General features: G+C 43.9%; 1 protein-coding gene and 1 pseudogene across 1 annotated transcript in view; both read left to right on the top strand.

The window, feature by feature from the left end:
- The first annotated feature begins 793 nt into the window (after nt 1-793).
- LOC6593830 overlaps nt 794-25,622 on the top strand; it is a 28,190-nt gene continuing 3,361 nt past the window's right edge. The window contains exons 1-2 of the mRNA XM_002018873.2: nt 794-3,744; nt 25,506-25,613. Of these exons, the coding sequence (XP_002018909.2) occupies nt 2,491-3,744; nt 25,506-25,613 (1,362 nt within the window). The 5' untranslated portion in view covers nt 794-2,490. The remainder of the gene's footprint in view (nt 3,745-25,505; nt 25,614-25,622) is intronic.
- Nucleotides 10,637-12,083, top strand: LOC6593829 (annotated as a pseudogene).

The raw sequence follows: 25,622 nt of genomic DNA, 5'->3' as shown, positions 1-25,622 counted from the left end.
GAAGAAGTTCCTGGGGCATACACACTCGTAGGTGAGTGCTGGCGACCCTGAATGCCTTGCCACAACCCTTTGGCCCGCCGCCTTGGCAAATGTTAAGGTCCTTTCAGAAGCCTTTTCCTTTATAATTTGCGTGTTAACGACAAAATTGCATGCAAACATTCAAATGAAAACAAAATGTTCGGAAAATCAGGGCCAGAGAATTTCGCTTAAATTACAAAATGTTTAAAAATCCACATTCACGAAGTGGCAACAGGAAACGGCATGTTAATCAATGGAGATATTTCTGAAGGAATGCAGTGTTTTTTTGGGGTCACATGTGCAAACGGGGAGATACTGGCAAGTGCTGCAGTTTTCCACCCCATTTAGGGGGGGGGGGCTTGGGATTTTATGGCACACAAAAATGTGAGGGGAGGCAAGCTGCAGTTCCTAAAAGATTTCTATTTGATTGAATCCGGGTTCGTTGTTGCTTTTGGGGAAAATCCACCAAGTGGCATCAAGATATTAAAAGAAAACACAAATATTTGCGGTCTTTCTCGATGTACTCGTATCTCTTTTGTGATTTGAAGTTATGTCTTATTTTAGAACTTTGATTTTGTATTATCTATCACCCTTTAGTATATTAACCCATTTACCAGTTTGTTGGGTGCACTAATGAGAACTTTGCAATGACTACGTTTGGGTCTTAACTAATAAAATATTTACTGTATATTATCCTCTTGTCTCCTACACTCTGACACCCTTTTCAGCGCTGCTTAGCTAATAAATTGTAACATTTTTATCCATCGGATGTACATTAAGCTTAAGTACAGTTATGTTCATATATATGGTGTTCCTTGCAGTAAATCCGTCTGTAATCTAAGTTTAGATAAAGCCGATAATGTTGTGCAGCGAGCCAGGTCCAAGGGGCATTTCCGCCAGTGGGAAAGCCCTTTTCAAGTGAAAAATGTAGCATAAACAGATGATAGCCTGATGTACTCGATGTGTGTGTGTGTGTTTGGTCAAAGTTGTAAATGCTAGTGGAATATTCAAAAGAGTTTAGATCACTTCCAAGGGCTTCGGTGCGAAGCTGAACTAAAACGAGAAGCTGCAAGAAATCGTTAAAGAAAAAAACAAAAAACCAAAACTAGTACCAGAAACAATATTAAATATGTGTATATGTATATGTGGGTATAGTTTCTAGGTGCTTTTTGGGACATTAGTTAGACAAAACAACAAAAGAGAAGAATATGCATAGCAAATTTTACAAATACAAATAACCCAGGCAGCTTGAAAAATACTCGATTTATTTTATTGTACTCCCGAGAAGAAACCAAACACAGCTCCAGCCACAAAAAGGACGACATGAACTGAGATGAGATTGGAGGTTGAAGGTTGAAGGTTGATCATGAGGATGAGGTTGGACACACACAGACAATACGCCCAGAAGTATGCAATTTGATTGTGGACAGAGAATATTTTTTAAATGTTTATAAGCAGAAGCGGAGAGTGGAAGGCAAATATTTGTGAAACATATTTTAATAGACACTGAAACAAAACAGAGAGAAAACCAAAGATAAAATACAAAACCTAGACAGCGATAGCGAATTTTTTGAAACATATTTTTTGATATACAAACCAGAGATAGACAGACGGTACGGAATAGAGAACAACACTGCGAATATGCACAAAACATATATCTTTTGGATAACCCTAGCCTAAGTTGAAGTTGAAACAAAGCAAAACCAAACCAAACAATATTTTTCAGTTAGGTCTTAACAAATTATGTATTATGTATATTTTGATGGTTTCACCACAAACAATTTTTTTGAACCGTTTCGCATGCCGTTCGGTTGAGGTTGAAGTTGAAGTTGAAGTTGCAGCGTAAGCAAGTAATCCAGAGTACAATCATTTATGTCAAACAGGACACCCAAACACACCAGACATTGGCAGCACACCCCCCAGTCTCAGACGGGGATCCGGACGGGGCACGGCAGCAAGGGGCATCTTTACAGGGACAAGCGAGAAACAAACAAACACAAACCGAACAATTTTTTGCTAACAATTTTGTGAACTTCATTTACGAACCGCTTTATATCAGGAGTTGGAAACAAAGTATTTACAGATATACAGACACAGGAGAGGACTAGAAGAAGCCTAAAGAGAAAGGGCCTCCAGCACCCAAAATAAGATGTCAATGAAGAGCCAGAGGAAAGCGAGGTGATAATATCAAAAGGGGTCACAACAGGGGAATACACGGACTCAGATCTAGCTCTGGGCCGAGCCTAGGTCCAACACTACACATATATCAGCTATAGCGTAGAGAGAAGCGACCAAAGACTGGTTGCGACCGAACAAAACACAAGCCACACACGTACAAGCCGAATGTTAAAGGAGACTTAGAGACACTAAGCTTAGTTTGTAACTAGAGGGAGGTACAACACCACCTTAGCCCTATCCTAGCCCTGTCCCTTTTCCTTTCCCTTTCCCTGTCTCGAGCCCCACCCCAGAGCCATGTATGCAGCTGCTGGGGGCGCCTCGCTGGCGTCGCGCCAAGCGCGTCAGAAGCAGCGCCAGGAGAAGAAAAACCGAATACTACAAGCGAAACTACATCCACCGAAAGCGCCCGGGGCCGTGGGGCTGGGAGCCGGCGAGCTGGCCGGCGGTGCCTCGACCCCCACCCGGAGCGCGTCGCGCCAGTTCCACCAGCTGCCGACGAACTACCTGCGCGCCCCGCAGGCCATGGGGCGCAAACTGAGCGCCACCTACACGACGCAATCGAAGCTCCTACTGCCAATAGACGAGGGCGACACCCAGTCGGTGCTCCAGCTGCGCATGCACTCCCACTCGCACTCGCACGCGCATCCGCACGCCCACTCCCACAGCCACGGCCATGGCCACGCGCAGGCGCAGGCGCACAGCCATCTGCACCACAGCCACCTGCTGGGGGCGGTCGCCCCACCCACTCCGGGACCGCCGCAGACGCCTTACCAGCAGTTCGCCTCGTCGCACGGACGCGTCTCACCGAAACTGGTGCATCGGCACTCCGGCAGCAGTGCCGGGTACTATCCGGCGGCAGCTGCGGCGGCCGCTGGACGGCTCCACAAATCTGCCACGGCCACCCTGCCACTGGTCTCGCATATGGATATGGAGGCGGCGTTGCCATCGGCTGTGGTCGGCGTTAAAACGACAGTGACCTCGTTGGAGACAGCCACGCCTACGTCTCCTCCCTTGGCCAGCACTTCGGCGGCCGCGGCAGCGGCATCGGCCGACGCCGAGGCCGAGATAGAGGTAGAGTTGACTGGCGCCGCAGCTATGTTTGTACCCCACCATGATGCCATCATTGTAACGCCGGCCACGCCCATGGCCTCGCCGGGCCACGTGGCCAAGCTGCGCCGTCCCGGGCCAGAGGAGGTGCCCGAAACGGCCGCTGAGAGGCAGCCCCTCACCGCCGGCGAGGCCTACGACGACGACGAGCACGAGCACGAGCCCATGCACCCGCCGCCCGGACAGCTGGAGCGCAAGTGCAGCGTCTACCGCATGCGCAGGAGCGATGCCTTCGAGGATGGCGACGGCGACGGCGGCGTCACCGGAGGCCTGAAGCGCCAGCTCCGGGAGCTCCAGTTCAGCACGGGCGTCCAGCAGACCCAGTACGAGCCCCTGCTCACCGACGAGCCCCAGCTGCTGTTCAAGGGTCTCGGCAACGGCCGCAAGTGGCAGATCTGCGCCTACTGCGAGGAGGGCATCTGTGTGTGCGAGCACCTCGAGGTAATTTCCGGCAGATCCTGGCCAGAACCCACTATTCCGCAATTCCATTCACATATGGACTCCGCCTGTTTATGTGTCTCTCCTCTTTGTGTTGTGTTGTGCATGCCGAGTAATTGTATTTTCAGTGTTTCAGTATTTAAAAGTCCTTGCGGTGCTACCTTCCAAAGCGCTGGTAAATGGGTCAGTGTCTAAGTTATTTAGTGTAGTATTATTACATTTATGTAATGCATTAATTATGATTTGAAGGCACCAATTTATTTCGATATTTATCGGTTTTTCCTGTGTTGTTTTAAAGATAAGCATATTGTGGTGTTGACTCGAGCAAGGGACTCGAACCCGAAAAGGGCAAGATTGATTTGTTGGCTAATGCTGGGAGGGAGGGATCTCTCAATTCTGTTTGAGCTTGTCATGAGAGGGGAAAAACTTTGCTCTGCGTTTATCATCTCTCCACCTAATGACCTAATGAATTTTATAATACATTTTACCTGTTTCCATACCGCGTATTCCCGTACAACTCTCTCCATCTCGCTCTACTTACATCAACACCAGCCGTTATATTTCGCTCTCCTCCGCCAGAGCTCACACACTGCACGAGGAAAAGGGTGTTAGAGAGAGAGAGAGAGAGAGAGAGAGAGTGAGTAAGCGCGTGGAAGGCGTTGTGTAGCCACTGCACTAACTCCATCCATTCTCTCTTGAATTTTCTTTGGCGTGACAAATTTGATGGCCACAAGATCTTCTAGTATATTTATTGAATGGTTATCCAAAAGTTTATTTACTACTCAAGTTCTATCAACTGAAGCGAAGTTTCTCATTGCCATGCAATAAACATTTGAGGGGGAAAGATATAAAATATTATTGATTTCATAATTTAAAGAAGAAAACTTTTAAAATATTCTATTGGGGGGTGTTTGCGACTTCTCCGCGAAGTCTCTCTCTCACTCTCTAATAAGGACAACCAGCCATGCATTGGCAGGAGCAAAGAAGCTCGATATGTCCATGCCACTCTCCGCCCAGCCCGACCAGCCCCGTTTTGAGGCGATGCCATAACGCCAAGTGCATGCATAACAACAATCCGAGAATCGGAAGTGCATAATGTGCCTTTGTATCGGCCTGATAATGCGCTGCCCGAAAAGCTTGGCAGGCATCGACCGCCCCCGCAGCCCTTTGCCGGCCCCTGCCTGGCGCCGTTTGCCAAATGTTGTGTAAAAGGCTAATGGCAGCCCGGAATGTGTGTCATAAAAGTGCAAGGTGGAGGCGGCAACGACTTAAAGTTGTCTCCTTTAAGCCGCCACACGATTCTCGACTCTCTACTCTCGGCACTCGGCATTCGGCCCTTGGCTCATGGCTCCCTTAACGAGCGCTGGTTGAGAGACGGAAAATTAAAAAACTTAGCCCTGTGCAATTATTTGGCTTGCATAAGCAGCGAAACACGCTAAATATACCAGTATCTATACAAAATAAAATATAAAACTAGCAGAAATTAAACAGAACTCCCGCACAAAAGAAAATCTTTGTAAGCCCGAGCTAAAGAAGGAAGCGCCTGGCCACCAAAAAGAAAACTCAAGTCCACGAAAATGTTTCAAAAACCAACAAGAATGGCGGCTCGACTTTGGAATGCCCATTAGGAGGCACATATTTGGGAATCAGCCTTTGTTCAATCCATATTTCCTATGCACCCTTTTATCCTCTTTACAATAGCATATCTGCCTTGAATTGAATAGACCTTCTGTGAAGACGAGAATAAGTCTAGTGGGGCATGTGTTGGTGTCCATTATCTACAGAACAGCAATAGATTTCACAACCAGGTACATCCATCTCAATGAAATGGAACTTTGAATGGAAGGCCTTAGCTGCTTATGACCTGATAAGCCATATAGTAGTTTCCTGTCTTAGAACAGCTGTAGTTCCGACAGCCTGTTCTAGTACATCCATCCACTTGGAGTACCCTGTTCACCCGTACCCGTACTCCTCGCGAAATGGGTGCAAAAAAACAAAAGGGGCAACAAGAAGGAAAGCAAACGGCAAAAGCGAATGGCGGCTGAAATTTATTATATTCCCAGGCACCCACGCCAGCGTCACTTCTACTTCCTTCGTCTCATACTCGTCCTTCTCCCCAGTCCCCAGTGAATCACTAAGAGAGACATAGATCTGTGTGTGTGTGTATGCTTTTAGTGTATAAGATTGTGTCTGTGCAAGTCTGTAGTTTTGAACGCTCCGCTCACAAAAACAACAGCTAGTAAATTAGCCGGGAAATAGCGAAAAAAGTATGCGGCAAAATGGCGGACGCCAGAAATGCGAAAAAATATCATCATCACCATTTTGTCCGCCCGCCCACACCCTCGCTGCTCGCCTCGCAAGTCTCGTGAAATGAAAATGGCGAAAAACTTGTAATAAAGGTGGAAAATAGCGGGGTGGCAGGGCGGCAGGGGGCAGGGGAATTTATGAATAAGCAAAATGGCGACACTGAGATAAATAACTGCATTAGCATTAATTGCCTACCGAGGGCAGGGCGGTTGGGGCGGTAGGGGCGATAGGAAATCGCGGTACACTAGTGTCTGACTAAATTGTTTGCCATGTTTTAGATGTAATTTGATCTCCAGTCCTCTAATGTGAAGGTCATTTTAAGTTCTCCTGCTCTAATGACCTTTGAAAGTCCAATAATGTATCCCGAATTTAATCAGTAGTTTCAAGGTAGCTCCAGAGGTCAACATCTATTTTCGGTTCCAATTAGCACACACTACAGAGAGTCGAACAAAGCCCTCGTTTCCGTCCTAAGCCTGTGATTGAGGCTCACGGTCAGTGGATTGAATTCAGTGCGTATCAGCGCTCTTGTCCAATCAACGGCTGGATTCGATATCTATTGGTTGAATCAAATCGATTACGCCCAAATGAACACGATGCCTTGGTGCTCTGCGCCCCGTCTCCAATGAACCTCTCGCCACTTGGAAACGGTCTGTCCTCGGGACATCGTAATTTAATTTTCAATTACTCGGAAAGTCTGCCAAAAAGTGCGACGCTGGCGATTGTTACTGCTGCAGCATGCGGCCTCAATAATTACTCAAACTGTCGCCCTCGGCCGGCGCCGTAGTCCCTGTCCCTGCCCCTGCCCCAGCTCTTTTGCCCAGGGTCCATATCAGTGGGGATTCTGTTCGTTCTGTTCCAGTTTTTCCCATTTCTTGCTGCTGCCTTGGTAATTGTTTGCCAGTCATGTCGTTCTTGTTCTTGTTCTTGTTCTTGTTTTCGGGCTGTTTTCGTAATTGTAACTGACATACTGGAAGTGCAGTACCTCACAGTATCCTTCTGTCTCGTAAATGAAGCAGTAATCATCCTTGTTTCCACAACGGGAAAACACCAATCCAACAGTGGCTTGTTTATTGCATTCTTTGCGGCGGCTACATTCACTTATGGTTGCATAATTCATGGTCTCTCACACACACAAGCACACTCAACAGAGAAGGTCGTTGAGAGGGGAGGAACCCTTATCGTTTATTACAAAGCCACATTTAAATTCATTTTCGATTTTGGCACGATGGTTTTTTGTGCTTTCTTATTGCTCTTCGACCAACATTTATCTTCGATGTTTGGCCAGTGTGTGCTGTGTGCTTGGTGCAAAGAGAAGCAGAGGAACTTGATTGTTGTCGCTGGCTGCCGCTGCCATCGACAATAAAAATCATTTAAAAAGACACAAATTACACCCTGCCCTCCGCAGCCCCGAAATCGCTTGACAGTTTTATGGGGGAAACAATCCAAAAGGTCCCAGTGAAGGGAAAATTCAGATGAATCGATTTATATTCAGCAGTTTATGGCTAATTTGGCAATTGATTAGGGCAAAATATTGGTACACAGTGGAGAAATTGACCGCAAATTAAGCTACGATTAGGCCCGCCCCACATTGAAATAGCTCAATAACTTATACTCAATTAACGTGTGTGTGTGTGTGTGCGTGTGTGTTGGCCCAGGTGAACTTTCCAGCCCACATTCAGCAAACAACACCCCACTCTCAAACTGTTCGAATTTCCACGCAGATACACACCCAGACAGAGGCACAGACACGGACACGGGCACAGACACAGACACAGACCCCTGGATTGCTGTCGACAATCAAATAACATGACTCTCAACAAGGACAGTTGCCATTTCTCACGGCATGTGGCATATGCAAATTCTCCGTCGAGAGGCGGCTCGTCCGCCTTTAATTACCTGTAGACAAGGTGCCCGTGGAGAGCACCTCAGCGGCACCATGGCGCTGCACCGGTGGCAGGTGAACAAGTCAGCGGGCGCAGTGCCAAAAATGTTCCGTTCCCGTGAGGCGGAGGTCCCACTGTGCCTTGCCATTCACATTAATTAACCCTACAGCTGCTCAGCCCCCAGCCCAGCCAGCCGAGCAACAGTCGATTGAGGTTATCTGTGCAGGCTGGCAGCGGCTTCCACGGATGCTTTTCATGCTTCACCTTTGACCTGGTATTGATTTGGCAGCCTAAGCGGCATCTGAATGTGAAAGTTGACTTGGCATAAGGAAATAGCTTGCATATTTATATATGTAGTGGCAAGGGAAGGTTAAAGGTGATTGCAATTGAAGCGAGTGAGAAAAGTCCGTCCAAATAATATTCTTGCATCACACTGTCTGACATATTGGATTTGTCCGCCTCATAAATGAATCAATAAATATGAAATGGCACTCCTTTTGTGCACAAGGGCGAAAGGGTGGAATGAATTGATTGAATATGTGCATCATAATTCAATTTAATGACAAGACTGATTGAATCGACATTCCCTTGGATAAAATCTCTCGAATATCCACTTAACTTTACCCGCAGATCTGAATAAATCTCCATGTAATGCACTTGACAACAATTGGCCATAAAACGCATGGCACCCAAAGGACAATTTCTCACTGAAGAATAGGGCAATTCAGTGTTAATGAAATTTACCATAAAGTGTCATATATTATTTCCACTTCACTCTTATTGTCCGCATTGCCCCTGTCCCTCCGCCACTCGCCTCATAGCCCATCATACTCGTACTCTTTGGCAAAATCATGGCGCACAAATTAATTTTCATAGTATACTTGTGCTTGTATGTGTGCGCTTATGTTGTCAGCGTGCCATTGTTTCTGCTGCTGTTGCTGTTGCTGCCCGACAGCAACATGTGTAGAAACTCACACAGACACATGCAGACACACAGAAAACGAAACGAAGTCTGTGCCAGCTCTGTGTCCTTCTTGTCTGTGTGTTGTTTGTGTGTCTGGATCTGTGCGTTTAATTGCGAAAATGTAGCAATCTTTTAGATGTTACACGCAGTCAGTCAGGGAGTCAGACATGTCAGCGATTGCAACTGTCTGAGTGTGTGTGTCTGAGTATGTGTGTGTGTGCCATGTTATTGTCTATTAACGGCCCTGGGACTGCACTGCTGCTTGTACACTCAGAAAAAACAAATGAACAATGCAACGATCAAAATGACAGAACTGAATTCTCCAAAAATAAGACACAGACTTTGAAAAGAGTACCGTTTAAACACAAAAAGTACTAAATACAAATTTGAGATTATTTTAAGGTATGTCCTTCTTCATTGAAGCCTGGATATCAGAGACTACAAGAACAAGAGGAAAAGTAACCGAGTTTGCAACACTGAAACAAGTTTACAATGTTGTAAATACGAGTAAATCAGAACTAATAGATTCTACTTGATACCCGAATATATATATACTTTTATCTCCGCCACCAGCTCTTTTCCAGTTTGACTCTTTCTTATAAAAGTACCACATCACGAATTTAGAGTCTTTCCGAAAAGAAACATAAACAAACTTCCCTCCTTAAAGCTTAGAATTGTAACTTCTAAGCCCATTTTTAAGGACTCAACGCTTTTTCCTAGTGTATGTCATGTGTATGTGGATGTGTGCCATTGTGTGCCTGTGTGGTTTTTGCATGAATCTGTATTTCATTAAAATTTCATCTGCATCGCTCAACGAGTGACTTTTTCCGCTTTGCGCTGTTGAATTATTGAAATTTTGGGTTCGCAGTTGCCAGTTTTGCTTAGGTCGGTGTTCCACTTGCCTAACAAAGGCTTTTCCCGACTGCCGCTGCTGCTGCTGCTGCTGCATTTGCATATGAATTCCGGCAGCTGCAGCTCAGTGGTTTCTAGCCCTGCCTCCCATCTGCCCCTCATGGGCCCCCTCTCTGGCTCATGTCTAGCTCTTGCTGGGTAGGACTTTCATCTGGTGTGCTCTGCCATTTGAATTATGGCATTGCAGGGCAGCTACATGGCTTATATGCCATAAATATTTTCCTTGTTTGCATTACTCACCAGATTTTTGCAAGTGATTTGCAACGGCCTGGAAACTTTGCACTCGACTTGTCTCAACTTTTCAGTCAAGGGGAAATTGATTCAAGTCGAAGATTTGGCCAGAATGCATTCGAGAGGGGATATCTTCATGAATGAATAATTTGGTTTACGGGCAGGGCTCTCATTGTTTGGTAGGGCTATTCATGAATAAAAAAAACCCCCGGGGCTCCGGCACTCTGGGTAAATGAATTGAATCTTCACCATCTCCGTAAGAATTTTCCATAACAAAAAACATTCAAATTTTCGGCCTTTAATAAAGCATGAGCATAATAACTCAACAAAAAATTGTACAAAATCCAACAGCAAATAATTAATGGAGCAGCAGAGCAGAAAAATATTCAGAAAACCCAATAGAAACCGCAACAAATGTGATATGAAAAATTAACAAATAATAAATAAAACAAAAAAAACACCAACACCAATCAGATCTAAGTAATGTTCTTAAACTCAAGCAAAACGAAACTAAATCAATATGAATAACGTTTCTGGAGGCGACTTTTGTATACCTAACGATAGAAATACTCGTAGTCGTGCATAATAATTACAGTGCAGTGCAACAAAAGAAAGCTTTAAATATTTTTTCTACTTTATAAAACCCAAAACCTAACCTAAATGCACCAAATGTGATCTAACAGGCGAGAACATTCAAGTTACTTCAACAATAAAATTCGACAACGACATTGCCTTCTCATCGTAGCCTGAACTAAACAACTACGTAGCCAGTTACGTCAATTACGTTACGTTGGGGATAGGAAAACCAATAACCAATCATTAACCCGATAAGTACTCAACTGAATTAGAAGACTTTTCTACGTGCAGATAAATTGATAAATAGGCATAGGCAATGCATAGACTAAGGTGCGCAGAAATATACCTCTACGATTACGATTACGATTACGTCATAGTGCGCTTACGTTAACGTTACGCCAACGCTAACGGCAACGGTCAATTCATAGATATTAATAAATGTTTATAGCTTTCAATGCCAAGATTCAAACGAAAATGAAATCGCCGACGAACACAATGCTGCGTGACGTGAACGCTACGTAGCAGCACGGCAGAGCACGGCGTTACGTTACGCCGCGTAACGATAGACCAATAGAAGAGAAGAGAACACAATCAACAGTCCCAGAACAGTCATTGCCATAGACATAGTTCACACAGCAGTAGATCGTGTTTATGTGTCGCCAGTTGCGAGTCACGCGCGCGCTATTACGTCACCAAAAGTCGCAGCAGCTGCAGTCGCGGTCGAGGTCGAGGCCACAACAGCGTCGCCGAACGAGACGTCGTCGCAGGTGTCAGCGCAGTCAGAAGCATCATCGTTGGAAAAGCAGCTTCCGGTTCCGCTTCCGGACAACATCAGCGCAACGTCAACATCAACGTCATCGTCAGCATCTACGACAACGACAACGACGTAACGGAGCTAGATACGCAGCCGACCACTAGCGATCAACGCAGCCCATCCTCAGCCCGCCACTCAGCTGCGCCAGCCCCCGCGCTGACGCAGTTTTTCAACCACAACAACAGCAACAACCACAAGAACTACAACTACAACTACAACACACAGAATATTTTTCAACAAAATATTACTCTTTGCTTCTATTTCTATACTCCTCCTCTTTGTGCCTATCTAACGAGCGCCCATTACGTCCTCGAACGTTACGCTGCTGTCGTAGAGAGTAACCGAACAGAACGTAACAGTGCAACCCGATGCAGTCGACCGACTTACGTTGACTTACGTTTAGTTTTGTCGTAATTAAGCTCCTAAACGTAACCTGTGTCATCCCATTGATTCTGAACGGTTAAACGCACCCAATACCCGTACAAACCAGGACAACGTGACATAACGTGACGTGACGTACTGACGCTACCGTTACTCCTCCAAACGTAACCGTAACTGTTGCTACTGTTACCGTTGCCATTACCGCTACCGTTACCATTGAACCGTACAACAAGCTCTAACGAGCTTACGAAAAATCAAAGAACAAAAACCGTAAAAAAAAGAGAAAAAAAAACAACAACAAGATGCAGGCCGCATTGATGCTAAGATCGAAATCTCGGGTGGCGAGAAGAAGAAAGCTACGAAAATTAGGTGGAAGACTTGAGTTGCCTAGTAATGTAGCAACTAAAGAAATAGCTCCATTTCCTCGTTATCCACCTGAGTCATGGGTAATAATATAAAATACCAAACCAAATACCTAATTAAATCTATACCACATTCTCTCAATAGTATCTCTCTCTCTCTCTCTCTTTCTCAAAAGAAGACCCAAAGAAAGACTAAAAGAAAGAAATACTTAAACTCAGCAAAGCAAAAGTATAATCTCTGTCCCACCCCCACCCCCGAAAGTATCAAAAACTAAAAGCAATGAGCGCAATTCCCTAAAAAGTCGTCAAATGAATATCATCTAAATCAGCTTAAATGAAATTCTAATTTCCAGTCCAGTCCCAGCCCCAGCCCCAGCCCTTATCCAACCCGTAAACCCGTTAACCCAGCCAACAAACCCACCATCAGACTATCTTTCCGATCTCTATTTTTCTGTCTCTCTATCTATCTATCTCCCCCCTTCTCTATTTGTATCCCCCCAGTTCCGAGCCCGAGACACACACTCTACTGATTTTGATTTAACAAAGCCCCAGCCCGCGACTGAGCATACGCATTCCTTAAGTAGTGTGGCAACTCTATGCTAGGTTTTACATAATACGAGTAGAATTCAATTTTTTCTCAAACTATTTACTTGATCTTGCAGTTAAACTAGCGTGTGCCCAAACTGTACCCCCAACAAAAACATAGAACGTAGAGCCGCTTTGGAACGAATACTAAATACTAAATACCAACTCAGTAGAAGTTTTATTATACGAGTAGATACATATATATTTCAAGTCTAAGAGCTCTGCCAGCCAAAACTAAATGCGCTGTACAATTAGCTTAAACCACCTTTATTCAAATCTCAGCAATTTATAGTGCTTTTGCTCTACTACAACTACTACTACTACTACTACTCTCTGTCGAACTCTACCACTCTCTCTGTCTCTCTCTCTCTCTATAGCTATCTATCTATCTAACTCTGTCTAGCTCTCTGCCTCTCTTTCTGTCTATATCCAACAATATGTAATACTCTATAACAGCTCTAACCTATAACTCTGTATCTCTATCTCTTGAACAACAACTGCACCGACCCCACTCCAAGTAAACCCACCGAGCCCCAAGCAACACCCCTGCCAACCAGCCACCCACCACCCACCACCCACCAACCACCAACCACCACCCACCACTTTCGCCTACTCTGCACTTGCTTTAACTCCATGTAAAGCCTAAATAAGACTCAATATAATCAAAGACGTGTGTAGTTCTTCACCCACAAAAACAGACATCTAGTGCGCTCTCCCCTCCCCACACACACGCTGCACCCTAGTCTATTAGTACTACTCAAGAGTATCCCAGCAAAGTGCTTCTAACTATCTAGCCCCCACTAAACCCAACAGTAACCCAACTCAGATTTAAATGTAACCAATCAAAAACGAGCTATGAAAATCAAATACAAACTACCTACATAACAAATATAAAGCACATCAGCCAGCTTATGATTTTCCAACACATTTACACTTTTCTAGTTAACCAACACTGACACATGCATACAGACACATATGTTTATTATGATTTTCAGTTTTCAAAAGGTTGATTCCTGGATCTGTAGCTGATCTTAGGGTCCAAGGATCAACCGATTAGAAGTCTATTTCCAAACACGCACTAGAACCACACAAATCTGTCACTGTCACTGTCACAGCCATTCCTCAAACAGTAAAATATTTACCACACTTGTCACTTCCGCTTTCTGAGAATAATACGATAGATCTACATACTTTTCACTATCGAACACATCACATGTAATCGTGTATTGCGTAAGAGTCCACATCTGTATTATATCCTACGTTTTTGATTTTCGATTTTTGCCTCTGTCGATGCTATTGCGTAATGCGTTATCGAAACGCCTGCCATTTGCGTAACTAGAAAAACACATACGTGACAACGCCACCGGCGCCGCCACAGCCGCCGCCGCCACCGCCGGAAGTAAGTGCCAAAAGTTCCATTTCGTAAACACTCATTTTCCAAAAACCAAACCCGAAAAAAACCAAAAATTAAAAACAAACAAAACCAAAACCGTTTCCTTCCGTTCTATTGTTCATCACGTGCCAGTGTCTCACGTGTTTCTTTGTGTATGTGTAACGTAATGATCATCTGCGTGATTGCCCATTACGTTGTGCAATTACGTTGTGCCGCTTACGTTGCCGTCTTGCAGTTGGTTGTAATTTGAAAGTACAATGAAAATGCTTGTAAATAATTATCTTGCTTTGCATTTGATCTCTCTTTGATCCTCTCTCTCCTTTCCCCAACCCCAACCCCGACATCAGCCACCTCCTCCTTTCTCTATTTCTCACTCTCAAGCCATCCCGCTCTCTTCTCCACTCTCTCTCTCTCTCTCTCTTTTTATGTGTATTTTTGGTTTTTATTTGAAATACTTTGGAGCATTTTTCCTGCCTTGGTTGATTACATTTTCTGCTACATCCCCTACGCATTTGCACATGAAATATTAAAAATATTTTTCTTGGTGTGCATTGGTGTGTGTTAGTCCCCAGCATCGAGCATTATGCCAAAGCCAATGAAATATTTTAAATATTTTATTAACTGCAAAGCAGGGCCCGCCAAGGAAAAGCTTCCCACCGCCCAAATTGCATTGAATATTTACAAGCATTTTCATTGCCTTGATTTGGACGACCCGTTCCCAGCCGTTATTTTGTAGACTGTACTGCAAGAACTGCCAGCTAAACTTGAGCAACATGTGAACAAAGTACCTACCCATCGTCATAGCCCATCATATCCATGAGCTCGGAGGAGGAACACGCACAGAAGAGTTCTGTGAGAGATTCTGCCTCGGATGCTTCGCCACAAATTAACGCTATTATTTGGCCATGCAAATTAAGGACATCGGCGCAATGATTAGCATAAATCAGCATCAATTCGAGGACTCAACAAGTTTTGCCAACTCAATTTACATACGAAACACATTAAGTGCGCGCTCCTCCTCTCGGCCTCTCTCTCTCTCTCCCGCTCAGTGAATCGATTAGCAATTAATTCAGCTAGTTTTTAGTTCATTTCGTTAGCTTCAACCTTCATTTGTAGTCATCAACCAAACAAACCAAAAAAAAAAGAACAACAACAACAACCATATGAACCAATCAAACGATCAACCAAAAGAAAGTATGCAACATTTACTAACAACCAAAAACAAACCACCAACAGCAACCACAACAAAATACAAAAAAAAATACCAAAAACCAAAAAACAACAATTAACAAACGCCAAACAAAACACTCAAGCAACCAGCATTAATATATAATAATAACAATAATAATAATGGTATCAAGTTTTCCCAAAAGATTCTGTAAAGCTTACTTGCCTCTCATTCCCGTTTTCGATCTAGGAGCTCAACTTGATTCAATTGCGAAATTTGTTCCACAAAGTCAAACCAATCACGAAACCCAAAAACAAGAAACAAAAAACGCTTTGCAAACATATACAATACAAAAAAACAAAAAAAGAAAAGAATAAATTCAAATTGAATGTTTTACAAAAACGGCAAACTGAAAACGAAACAAATTTTCACTTTGACAATACCAACCCGATTCCAGTCGAGTCGCGTCGGCTGCCAAAGCGAAAACTTTGCCTCAAATTTAAATGCACATTTTAATTTCGGCCCGAAACCATTTTTTTGTGGAACATTCACATGTTGAAGCAAGCGCTGAAAACTAAAACAAACCCAGAAACAACAGCAACCAGGGAGGGAGTACTCGTACCCAACCAATGAAACCAAAGCATGAAAATTCAGCAAAGAGCAAAAAATACTGAAACGCGTAGTTGAAAGGCTTTTTGGGGGGAAAAAGAAGAAGAAGAAGAATTGTTGTTCCTTTAGTTTTGGGCTCTGTAAGTCATAATAAAATACCTTTGCAGCGGTCTGGGTAAGTCGGAGTTGGCGTGTTATCTATCTACCAAATACATTATATAAATACGATATAAGGAACTGTTTTTTAATGTAGTTTAGAAAGCCTTTGAACCCAGCTATGCCGGCCAAATACCCAAACAATAATAACCAATCATAAAATGACCGAAAAAACCGAAAAAAAAAAACCAAAAACCAACAATGAGAGAACCAAGCCCCCCGCCAAACCAAGCCAATTCAGCGCATTCCATCACACTTTGCATAATCGAATATACATCAGTTATGGACGAAAGATAGGCTATCCTTACACGATTCTCTTGATTTTATAGTTTTTGTATTTTACATTTCTTATCAATGTTGACCAAATGTGGCACTCTCTCGCCCTGCGCTTCAATATGTGCTTAATACCATGTTTATTTGAGGCTAACTTGAAGATTTTCCTCGTTTTCACACAAACACAAACACACACACACAGCCACATACGACACCATTCGCTTATGGTTTCCTCTCTTCTTTCTACTCAACTTATTCTTACTCAATGCGAAGCACGCAAAAAAAATCTCAAAAATAATGACACAAACACCACACACACACACACACACACACACAGGCATACATACACCTTTTGTACACGTTTACTGTTGATTTCTTTCAAACGCAGGTGCGCGACATCAATTTATCATGCTCTTTCTCTCTCACCCACCCGAAAAGCGCCCAAAAGTATGCAACGCTTGCTAAGTCTGAAAAACATTGCCAATTCGTACAGTCAATTAGGTACAGTCTAAATTTAAGGATCAAAGTTATTGTGAACCACACACAAATTTGCCAATTATTCTCCTATATATTGGTGTCTAACAGTCTAACCACAATGCCTCTCTCTCTCTCTCTCTCTACAATATATCTGTCTGTTGCTCTCTCTCTCTCTTTGTCTGTATCACTGTCTCTCTCTGTCTGTGCTGTGGCCCGTGCTCTGTGTGACTAAAAACTTAGTAGCGTGCTAGGTTTAGTAGCTTATACTTACATCTATATATATGTATATTTATGTACGAGTGTGCGTGCGTCTGTGTGAATGTGTGTGTGTGCGCGTCATATTGAATAGCAGCTTATTGGGCCATACTGTACTACCCGTAAAACTGTGGAATTTGAAAACCAAAAAAAAAAACAAAAGCTATATTATAATTTTGAACATTTTTCCTCGCATGTTTGCATTGCCCTGCTCGTCATATAACTTATATACTCTCTGTTTCTCTCTATATATATATATATATCTCTCTCCCTCTACATATCCTTCTCTTCTCTCTCTCTCTCTCTCTCTATCTTTCTATGACTCTATATATCTCTGTTTCTGTATGAAATGCAAACAAATGTTGTTCCACTGCGTGCATTTTAATTGTCTTGTCGGTCTCGCTCTAATTTGCTCTTGCCATCTCTTTTACGCTCTCTTCTATCTATTTTTCCGTCTCTATCTTGCAGTCTGTGCATTGCTCGCATGCGCTTAATTATAAACAAGAAATCCATTTAAATTTATTTCGTTTGATTTCCCTTTGTTGACTTTTCGGTTGGTTTTTACTCGCATATGCGGCCCAGAACGCCGTAACGCCATTGCATGACACTTATATTACGATTTGTGCAGCGTCGGCAGGCGGGCTGCCAACTGGCTGCGTTTTAAGCTATTTTTATGCAAACTATATCAAAGAAGAAACACCTAACAACAACAACAACAACAACAGTATTCTTTGTGTTACCAACAAGCCAATTGCGGACTTACCAAAAGCACATACTCGTACATACTTGAGCTCTTACCAAAGTATTTTATCCCTGAAATGTGCACTGCAACAATGCGTTCTATTGACTAACCCACACAATGCCTAAGTATACTAACCCAACTCTACTCTACTCTATACATTTCTCTGCAAGTATTTAATGGTTTATGGCCTTGGCAAAGTTTCTTGGAATATGGTTTAAGGTACAAGGTGTAGGGAATCTTGAGCTAAAGCCAGTATTCGACATTGACTGCTAAAGGATTGCGTTCATTAAGTGCTCATAAACAGAATACTAATCAAAACAGACCCCCGCCCCCCTACAAATGCAGGCCTTAATTTATGTATCCCCAAGCTCCAGTCTTCCATCCAAACATTATTCGAATCACTTGAACCCCACGACTTTTCGATGTGATTCTTCTCGCTCGCAACCTGTATTTATTCGTGTGGTAAGCTTAGCCAACAACGGGCCAGTGTAAGTAAACGGTAATGTCACATCGCTGGAGTTAATCAATTTTTGGGCGGGAGGCTAATAAAGGCCTTGGGGTTGGCAGCAGCCGGTACTCGTATTCGTACCCGTGTGTGCACTTGAGAAGCTCGACTTAGACTTGGCTTCTTCTCTGTCAACTTGACTTACTGCCATTTGTGGCCAAAAAGTTTCAGCTGCCATGGACTATTTCCTATTTCCTCTCTGGTGGCCAAAAACAACAGCGAAGAGAGAAAGGGGAAGGCGAGTAAGAGCTCCGGAAAGGCAAAACTTTGCAATCCAATGAAATGCAATCGAATGGAACCAAAAACCAGCGACATGCATTTTCCTTTCCTCTCCCATCTCTCGCTCATTGTTTTTCCGCCTGAGAGCTGTCGAGTGTCGGGTGGGTCCTCGTCCCTGGTCCCTGGTCCCTGGTCTCTGTTCTCTGGTCTGTGCTTGGCGCAGCACTTTAAGAATTTTATTGCGAACAAATTATGTAGCATATTCTTCGGAGCTGCACACTCCGCGCCCTGCCACACTCTTGGCTTGATTTATAGTGTCGTCGCCAAATGTGAAATTGAGCGCAGAGCAGAACCTGATCGATGGCTTCTGCTGACTGCACACGCGCGGTCCTTCGAAGTTTCCTTGAGTTTTCCATAAACCAGAGACATACTCGCACATACATGAATACATGCGTGCAATTAACTCGGGTCTATGGCCGACCGTTTGACATTTTCATTAGGCAAACAAAGAGGAGAAACTGGGAAACGACGTTTACATTTCACGGCCGGAAATCCTGCTGCAAAAAACGAAAAGCTGAAAGAAATGTCTGTTTCCGTTTGAAGTCCACAAAAACCCGGCCACACAGGCACCGACACACACACACACACGTACACATACACACACCAGCTTCGCATTTAGCCGCAAAACGACTTTAATTTGCGGTTCCATGGGCGCTGTATTCGCCCCATTCCGGGCCCACATCCAGCTGCTGGTCTGATTTCATTACACAATCTGCGCTTAAAGGCCAACTTTTTTGCTTCCTTGAGTTCCGTTTGGGAGACTTCGCCACTTTTCCTTGTGGCTTTGCCTTTAAATTGTTTTGTTGGCCACCGGAGCGGATTCCTCCGCTTGGGTTTCCTGGTCCTTGAATTGGGGATTTTCGTTTGTCTAGATTGTGTGCTCGGTGGGGTCCTGTGTGTGGCATGGCCCATGTGTTGCATGTGCTCTCATCGATTTGTGCGTTTCGCGTGGATTGAATTTTAAATCAAACAGATTTCGATTATATGTGCGATAAGCGATCTGGGGCGAACAAATCAATACAAAAATGATGGAAAAACTTACAAAAAAGGACTCAATCATTGTTAAGTGTTAAACCTTCCATTATTGGTCGGAAGTTCCAAAAAAATTCTTTCAGGGTTATCAATGTGATTGATATGAGTTTAAGATAAATATTTTACAATATATATATCTGCAGTTCCGCAGAAGATTTGTTATTCCGGTGACTGATTGGTCCTAGCATTTATTACATTTATCTTTCATTGGCTAAAAATCACTTAGAGGAGGCATGCTCCGAAATCCCTTTTTGACTTTTGTATTGAAACACCTTTAAAAGCCGGGCTTTTCATTGACTTCTCTGACCTTTGATTGGGCTTTCACTCTGTGGTTGCTTTGAAGTGGCCAAAGCGGAGGCAAGCCCTGGGCATTTTTTGTCCTAATGAACTGTTTCTTGGGGCTGGTGTGGGGCCGGGGCTGGACCGTTTAATGCTGATTTGTGCACCAAAAGTGTACTGCAAAGCTGTTCCACATTCGCCCCATGGCCCTGGCCATGTGCCAGTTTCGGGACTCGACTCACACATTGAGAACCCAACCGATTCGCCGCATAAGCCTGTGGAGCACCTTGAGCCTCCTCTTTGCCTCCGGGCAGCAGGGCCGGGCAGTGGCAAGAAACAAAAGAAACATCAACACATCGAAAGGAATGAAAGGGAACGGAAGGGAAGGGAAGGGAAGCTGGCGAACGTCGGTCTCTCAGTGTCATTTAGTGAAATTGCCTGTAATGTCTCTGTCTCCATTTCCAAGCCCGTGCCCGTGCCCGTGCCAGTGCCCCTTCCTCTATCCGTGTCTGTGTCCCTGAATCTCCGTTGGCTGCTGCTGCATTGTCTAACCACAGCAAAGCATTAGCTTTTCTTCCTTCTCTACGACTTGGTCGTGTGTCAGCTCCAGCTGCGGCTGCTTCTGCTTCTGCATTTTTCATTAGCCTGCGCACTTTTTTCCAGCCTCGTTGTTTGGCGCTCGGCCCACCTGTCCAAGCAAGCATCCTGGCAGGCCAGGATTCTCTCTCCCATCTCCCTCGTCTTCCTCCCTTGGCGTTGATTTTTCAAGTGCATTTTGCACTTGATTCTGCGCAGCTTGGCTCAGCTCGAGTCGTTGCCTCGCCAGCAGCTGCATAATAAAATTGTACACGGGCCAAATTGCTGGGGCTGTCTGTCGGCGCCTGCCTCCCCAGATGATTGCGACTGCACAAGGAGCTCCACAGATTTGTTTTCAATTTCCCATAGATGGATTGATATGTGGGTGCAAATGGAAGACACTCGAATGCGAAACTAAAACTGTATTTAATTGAATCACACAAAACACAAGTGATTTATGTATTTATTGTCTAGAAATTAGAAATGTTTTCAATTGCAATCGTTTTCCACGCTGCTAGGACTTGGATAGTAACGAAGACAGATAGTAGTGTAGCCAATGTATCCACTCCCACTGCAGGGTATTGTTTAGCCCACCCAAACATCGATTATGGCGCGTTAATTGTTTCCACATATAATGGGAGAGTTTACCACAAATTAACAGCCTGGCCAGCACTTGAACAAACAACAAACAATCACAAAACACACAATCAATAAGCCCAAATTAATTGCTGTCATTAATGGCCCGCACTTCCTGGTCGCCGCTGGGGATTCGACGAGTACATGTTAATTTTCGACGCCACCAGGCAATTGGTGCAGCGAAACAATTTATTATTACACAATGGCAGCAAAAATCAATGGCGGTAATCAGAATAGAAAAAAACGAGGGGGAACGTTGTGAGTTGCTGCGGACACCGCAACTCTACAGTTATACCCGATACTAAGTCAGTATGGCTCTCCTCCGGCAGACGCCGCTAATATTAAACGACACGACAAAGAGTGCGTGCGAGAGAGACAGAAAATCAGTCTGAGCGTGATGTCACGCGCTGCGTAGCCACTGCAAATTGATTTGTTCCTTTTGGCTACAAAAATTATCTGATCTGATCCAGATTCAGCAATCTGATAGATATGGTCGTTATCTATGATTCCCCGTTTTTAGTTTTCTCGAATCTGCAATATTGTGGATGCAACAGATTTTCGTCCTTTGTGTGGGCGGAAGGGGGTGGGGCGAAATTTTGAGATACACGTTTTATAATGAGATCTAAGAGAAGTGCGGATTCCAAATTTGGTTACTCTAGCGTTAATAGTCTTTGAGATTTGTGAATATCCCCAGATTTGCATCCTTTGCGGGGGCGGAAGGGGGTGTGGCGAAATTTTGAAACAAACTCGTCTCGGTCTGATATATTAGGAGTGTGGATACCAAATTTGGTTGCTCTAGCTTTTATAGTCTCTGAGATCTAGGCGCTAATGTTTTACTATAAGCAAAGCCGCCTATGCTACCTGTGTGTTAGAGAGAGACAGGGCGAGAAAAAATGAAATTGTTTTCTTGATGCTGGCTATAATAGTAATACGATCCAATTCAGATTCTGTAGTCTAAAAGATATGGTCATTCTCTACGATTCTGCGTTTTTTGTTTTCTCGTATCTTTAAAATTGTGGATGCCACAGATTTTCGCCCTTTGTGGGGGCGGAAGTGGGCGGGGCAAAGTTTTGAAATATTTTTGTAGCAGTGACATATCACAGAAGTCTGGATCCAAAACATCGTTGCTCTAGCTCTTATAGTCTTTGAGCATTAGGCGCTGAAGGGGACGGACAGACGGACAGACGGACGGACGGACAGACGGACAGACAGACATGGCTCAATCGACTCGCCTATTGATGCTGATCAAGAATATATATACTTTATGGGGTCGGAAACGATTCCTTCTGGACGTTACACACATCCACTTTTACCACAAATCTAATATACCCCAATACTCATTTTGAGTATCGGGTATAAAAACGCACCAACTCTAGACTGAGTTGTGCGCAGAGCTCAACAATTATCATTAATTATAAGGTCATTATTGCGTCTTGTGCACACTTAATTATGGATTAATTTGAGAAGAAGACAAATTACGAGCAAGTGACTTGTCAACAGAGAAGAAACAGAAATTTGCCTCTGTACTACGTCGTAAACTAAATCTTTTGGTCTTTAATATAAGACCCAAAACAAACGCTTCCTTTGGCATAAATGTATTCTTTATCAGAGCTTCGGATTAAACTTAAGTTCAAGTCGCTTTCGTGTTTGTTTTTTGCTGACTTTTAAGCGTATTTCGATTTGCCATTAGGCTCCGTGCAGAAAACATAAAAATTTGTAGGTTTTGTGGGCGAGAAGGAGTCCACCATGGTCCGCCACTCCATGCTGTGGCTTCCGTGTGCGCGGTTCATTAGCGTTTTGTCGCCTCCATGGCTCCATGGCTCCATGGCTCCATGGCTCCATGCGCCAGGCGCTTGTGTTTTTGCTGGATTTTATTCGCTCGCATTGCGTGAGTTTCGGGCTTGTTAGCCGGGGTATGTTCGGGGGCTGAACACGAGTATAAATAGAAAACCTGCAGTGAATGGGCGGCCAGAGATATCGACTCTTCTTCTTAGATGATTGAAAGTTGACTTTGCCAAATATTGAACAATGCCGAAAGGTGAAAGTTTAATGAACACATGGCGTGTGCGTGTTGGCTCGATCGAATGAAACGGCAAATATTTGCTGAAAACTTTCAATGAGCCACGTGTCCCACTAGGCGTATGTGCAATATGAATAATTTGCAACATTTCTATGGTTGAATTATTGTATAATTTTCGCCTTTGGCTGAGAAAGTCTGGGTGCCCACATATGTAGCTGACCGTCAGGTGGGGTCGGGGTCGGTCGGAACAAAATATTTTGAAAGCCTCCTCTCCAGGGGGCCGCTCCTCTTGCGGACGTGCGTTGGCTTTGGCCCTTTTGGTGGAGTCTCCTCGCTCGCTGTTCGTCAATCAGCGTCGCAAATTGTTGATTACACCTACATTAAGTCAAGGGCAGGACAACAGTTACTGTTACAGTTACAGTTACAGTTATGTGGAGCAGTCGATCGATACTCCTCCTACCCTGCGCCCTCCTCTCGCTTTGTGTGACTGCGATTTTGCACACGAAAAGCAAACGAAACCAGAAAACGTGGCTTTACATACGAAAGTCCATCATATGCCATATATACGTATATGTGTACTCCGACTATATAGTCGTACATATCTGCTGGGTTCCCTTTCGCCTCGGTATATAGGACACTCGCTGTGTGTCGTTTTATTTGCCTTATTACTGACACGCAGCATATTTAGTAGCTGGCTTAGTGGCAGTGCCTTGTTTATAGTCGCGACTCCCCGTTCTCCCCCAGACTCGAATCAAATCGAACCGAATAGAGTCGAGTCGAGTCACTCATTAGGATGTCTACATGTTGGCAGCAACTGCACGTGCATGTACATTTTGGTTGTGTGTGTGTGTGTGTGTATCAGGTGTGTGAGTGTATTTGTGTTTGTGTGTGTGACATTGACTTTTGTTTGTTTGCTTTGCGGCAAGTTCTGATAGGAGTTTACTTTTAAAAGGCAAACAAATGCAAGTTTATGGTGGAGTATTACGTATACGACGGGATGGCCACGTTGGGCATTGTTCATTTATGAAGCAATTAAAAAATAATTGAGATTTCCAAGGGTTCAGTTCGCTTTCATATTCCAAACATCAATAAAGAAATGCATATTTGTATACGAATATTACGTATACGAGTGATGGTTATTTGCGTTTTGTCATAAATGTTCAGATCTCTCTCTTCATATTTAGAAATATTAAAAAATAATACTTTAATGGATTATTTGGCTCAATTTTACCTCTAACTTAGTCCAAACTAATAGTTTTTCCGCTCATGAATTTTTATTATATCCGTTTATCCTGTTTTTCCTAATAATACTCCGTGTCGGTTCGTCTGCTATATCACCTGAGATTCAGAGACTAACAATTTAGAACCCAATCGGGCTATGCAAGAACCAAATAGAAACACCTGCGTGAAATGCAGTGGGAAAGATAACATTTTATAGTTTGGTTTTTCGTGTTAATCTTAGGTTATTATTTTAATTTCCTTATCGTTCGTTGACTGCTCGATTCTCTATATATTATTATTTGGTATACCTGCATGGCCGGGCCGACATGAGCTGGAGAACTTGAGTTTTGTTTGCAGTGGAGCCCTCGACTTTTGGTGCGCTTTGATGTTTGAATCTTACCGCAAAGGCATGATGATTTAAGGCTATAAATACTACTATACAATATACAATATACAATATACAATGACATGTGTCTTGCTATGTGCTGCTCCCCTTAACCGTTTAACCGTTTAAGTGTTCTTTGTTTTTCATTTTATTTTTCCACTTTTACAATCTCTCAATCTATCTCTCTGTCTCCCCCTCCTTATGTCTCTATTCTTCCATTACTTGTTGTTTAACTATTTTATGTTTTCAATCCTGTTCTAACTGTTAATTGTTTTCCTCCGTGTGTGTTTATGCCTTGTACTAACCGTAAAGATCTGTCAATTGGCATCCAGTTACATATACTTCCTATCGATGTTGTAATTGATGACGAATCCAAGTGAATCCAAAATTAAGTTTGATATCGAAATTTGATTGCTTTTGCATTAGACGTTACTCTTGTGATGAGTTGTAATTTGTATGCTTTTGACCGAATTCTTTATGTATACCCCCCATCCCCCCAAGAAACCACAAGCGAGAGCCGATCTCACACAGCCCAACTAATCACTGAAACTGTATATATTTTCTATGCATCTGCCCCACCAACCACAACCACCAACCACTCCAAACAAACCGCTACCGCAACAACTGTGCCACTGTGTGTTGTCGTCGTGTTGCCTTGGTGGTGGTCTCCGTGCCACCGCGCCACCGTACCACCGTGCCACCGTGCTATCGTTGTCTCTCGATCTCCGTCATGAACCCCAAAGTGCGCCCAGGGACGAGCCGCCTGGTTGGAGCGCGGCCGGCGCTGCAGTGTCCAGGATCAGCAGCAGCAGCAGGCCACCTTATCCCGACGCTGGGTGAAGCGCAACCGAGTAAGTCCC

Source organism: Drosophila persimilis, unplaced genomic scaffold, assembly GCF_003286085.1.
Source record: "Drosophila persimilis strain 14011-0111.01,24,50 unplaced genomic scaffold, DperRS2 tig00000124-arrow-pilon, whole genome shotgun sequence".
NCBI classification, from domain to species: domain Eukaryota; kingdom Metazoa; phylum Arthropoda; class Insecta; order Diptera; family Drosophilidae; genus Drosophila; species Drosophila persimilis.
Note: the sequence above shows the minus strand (reverse complement) of the source record. Positions and strands in the feature narration are given on the sequence as shown.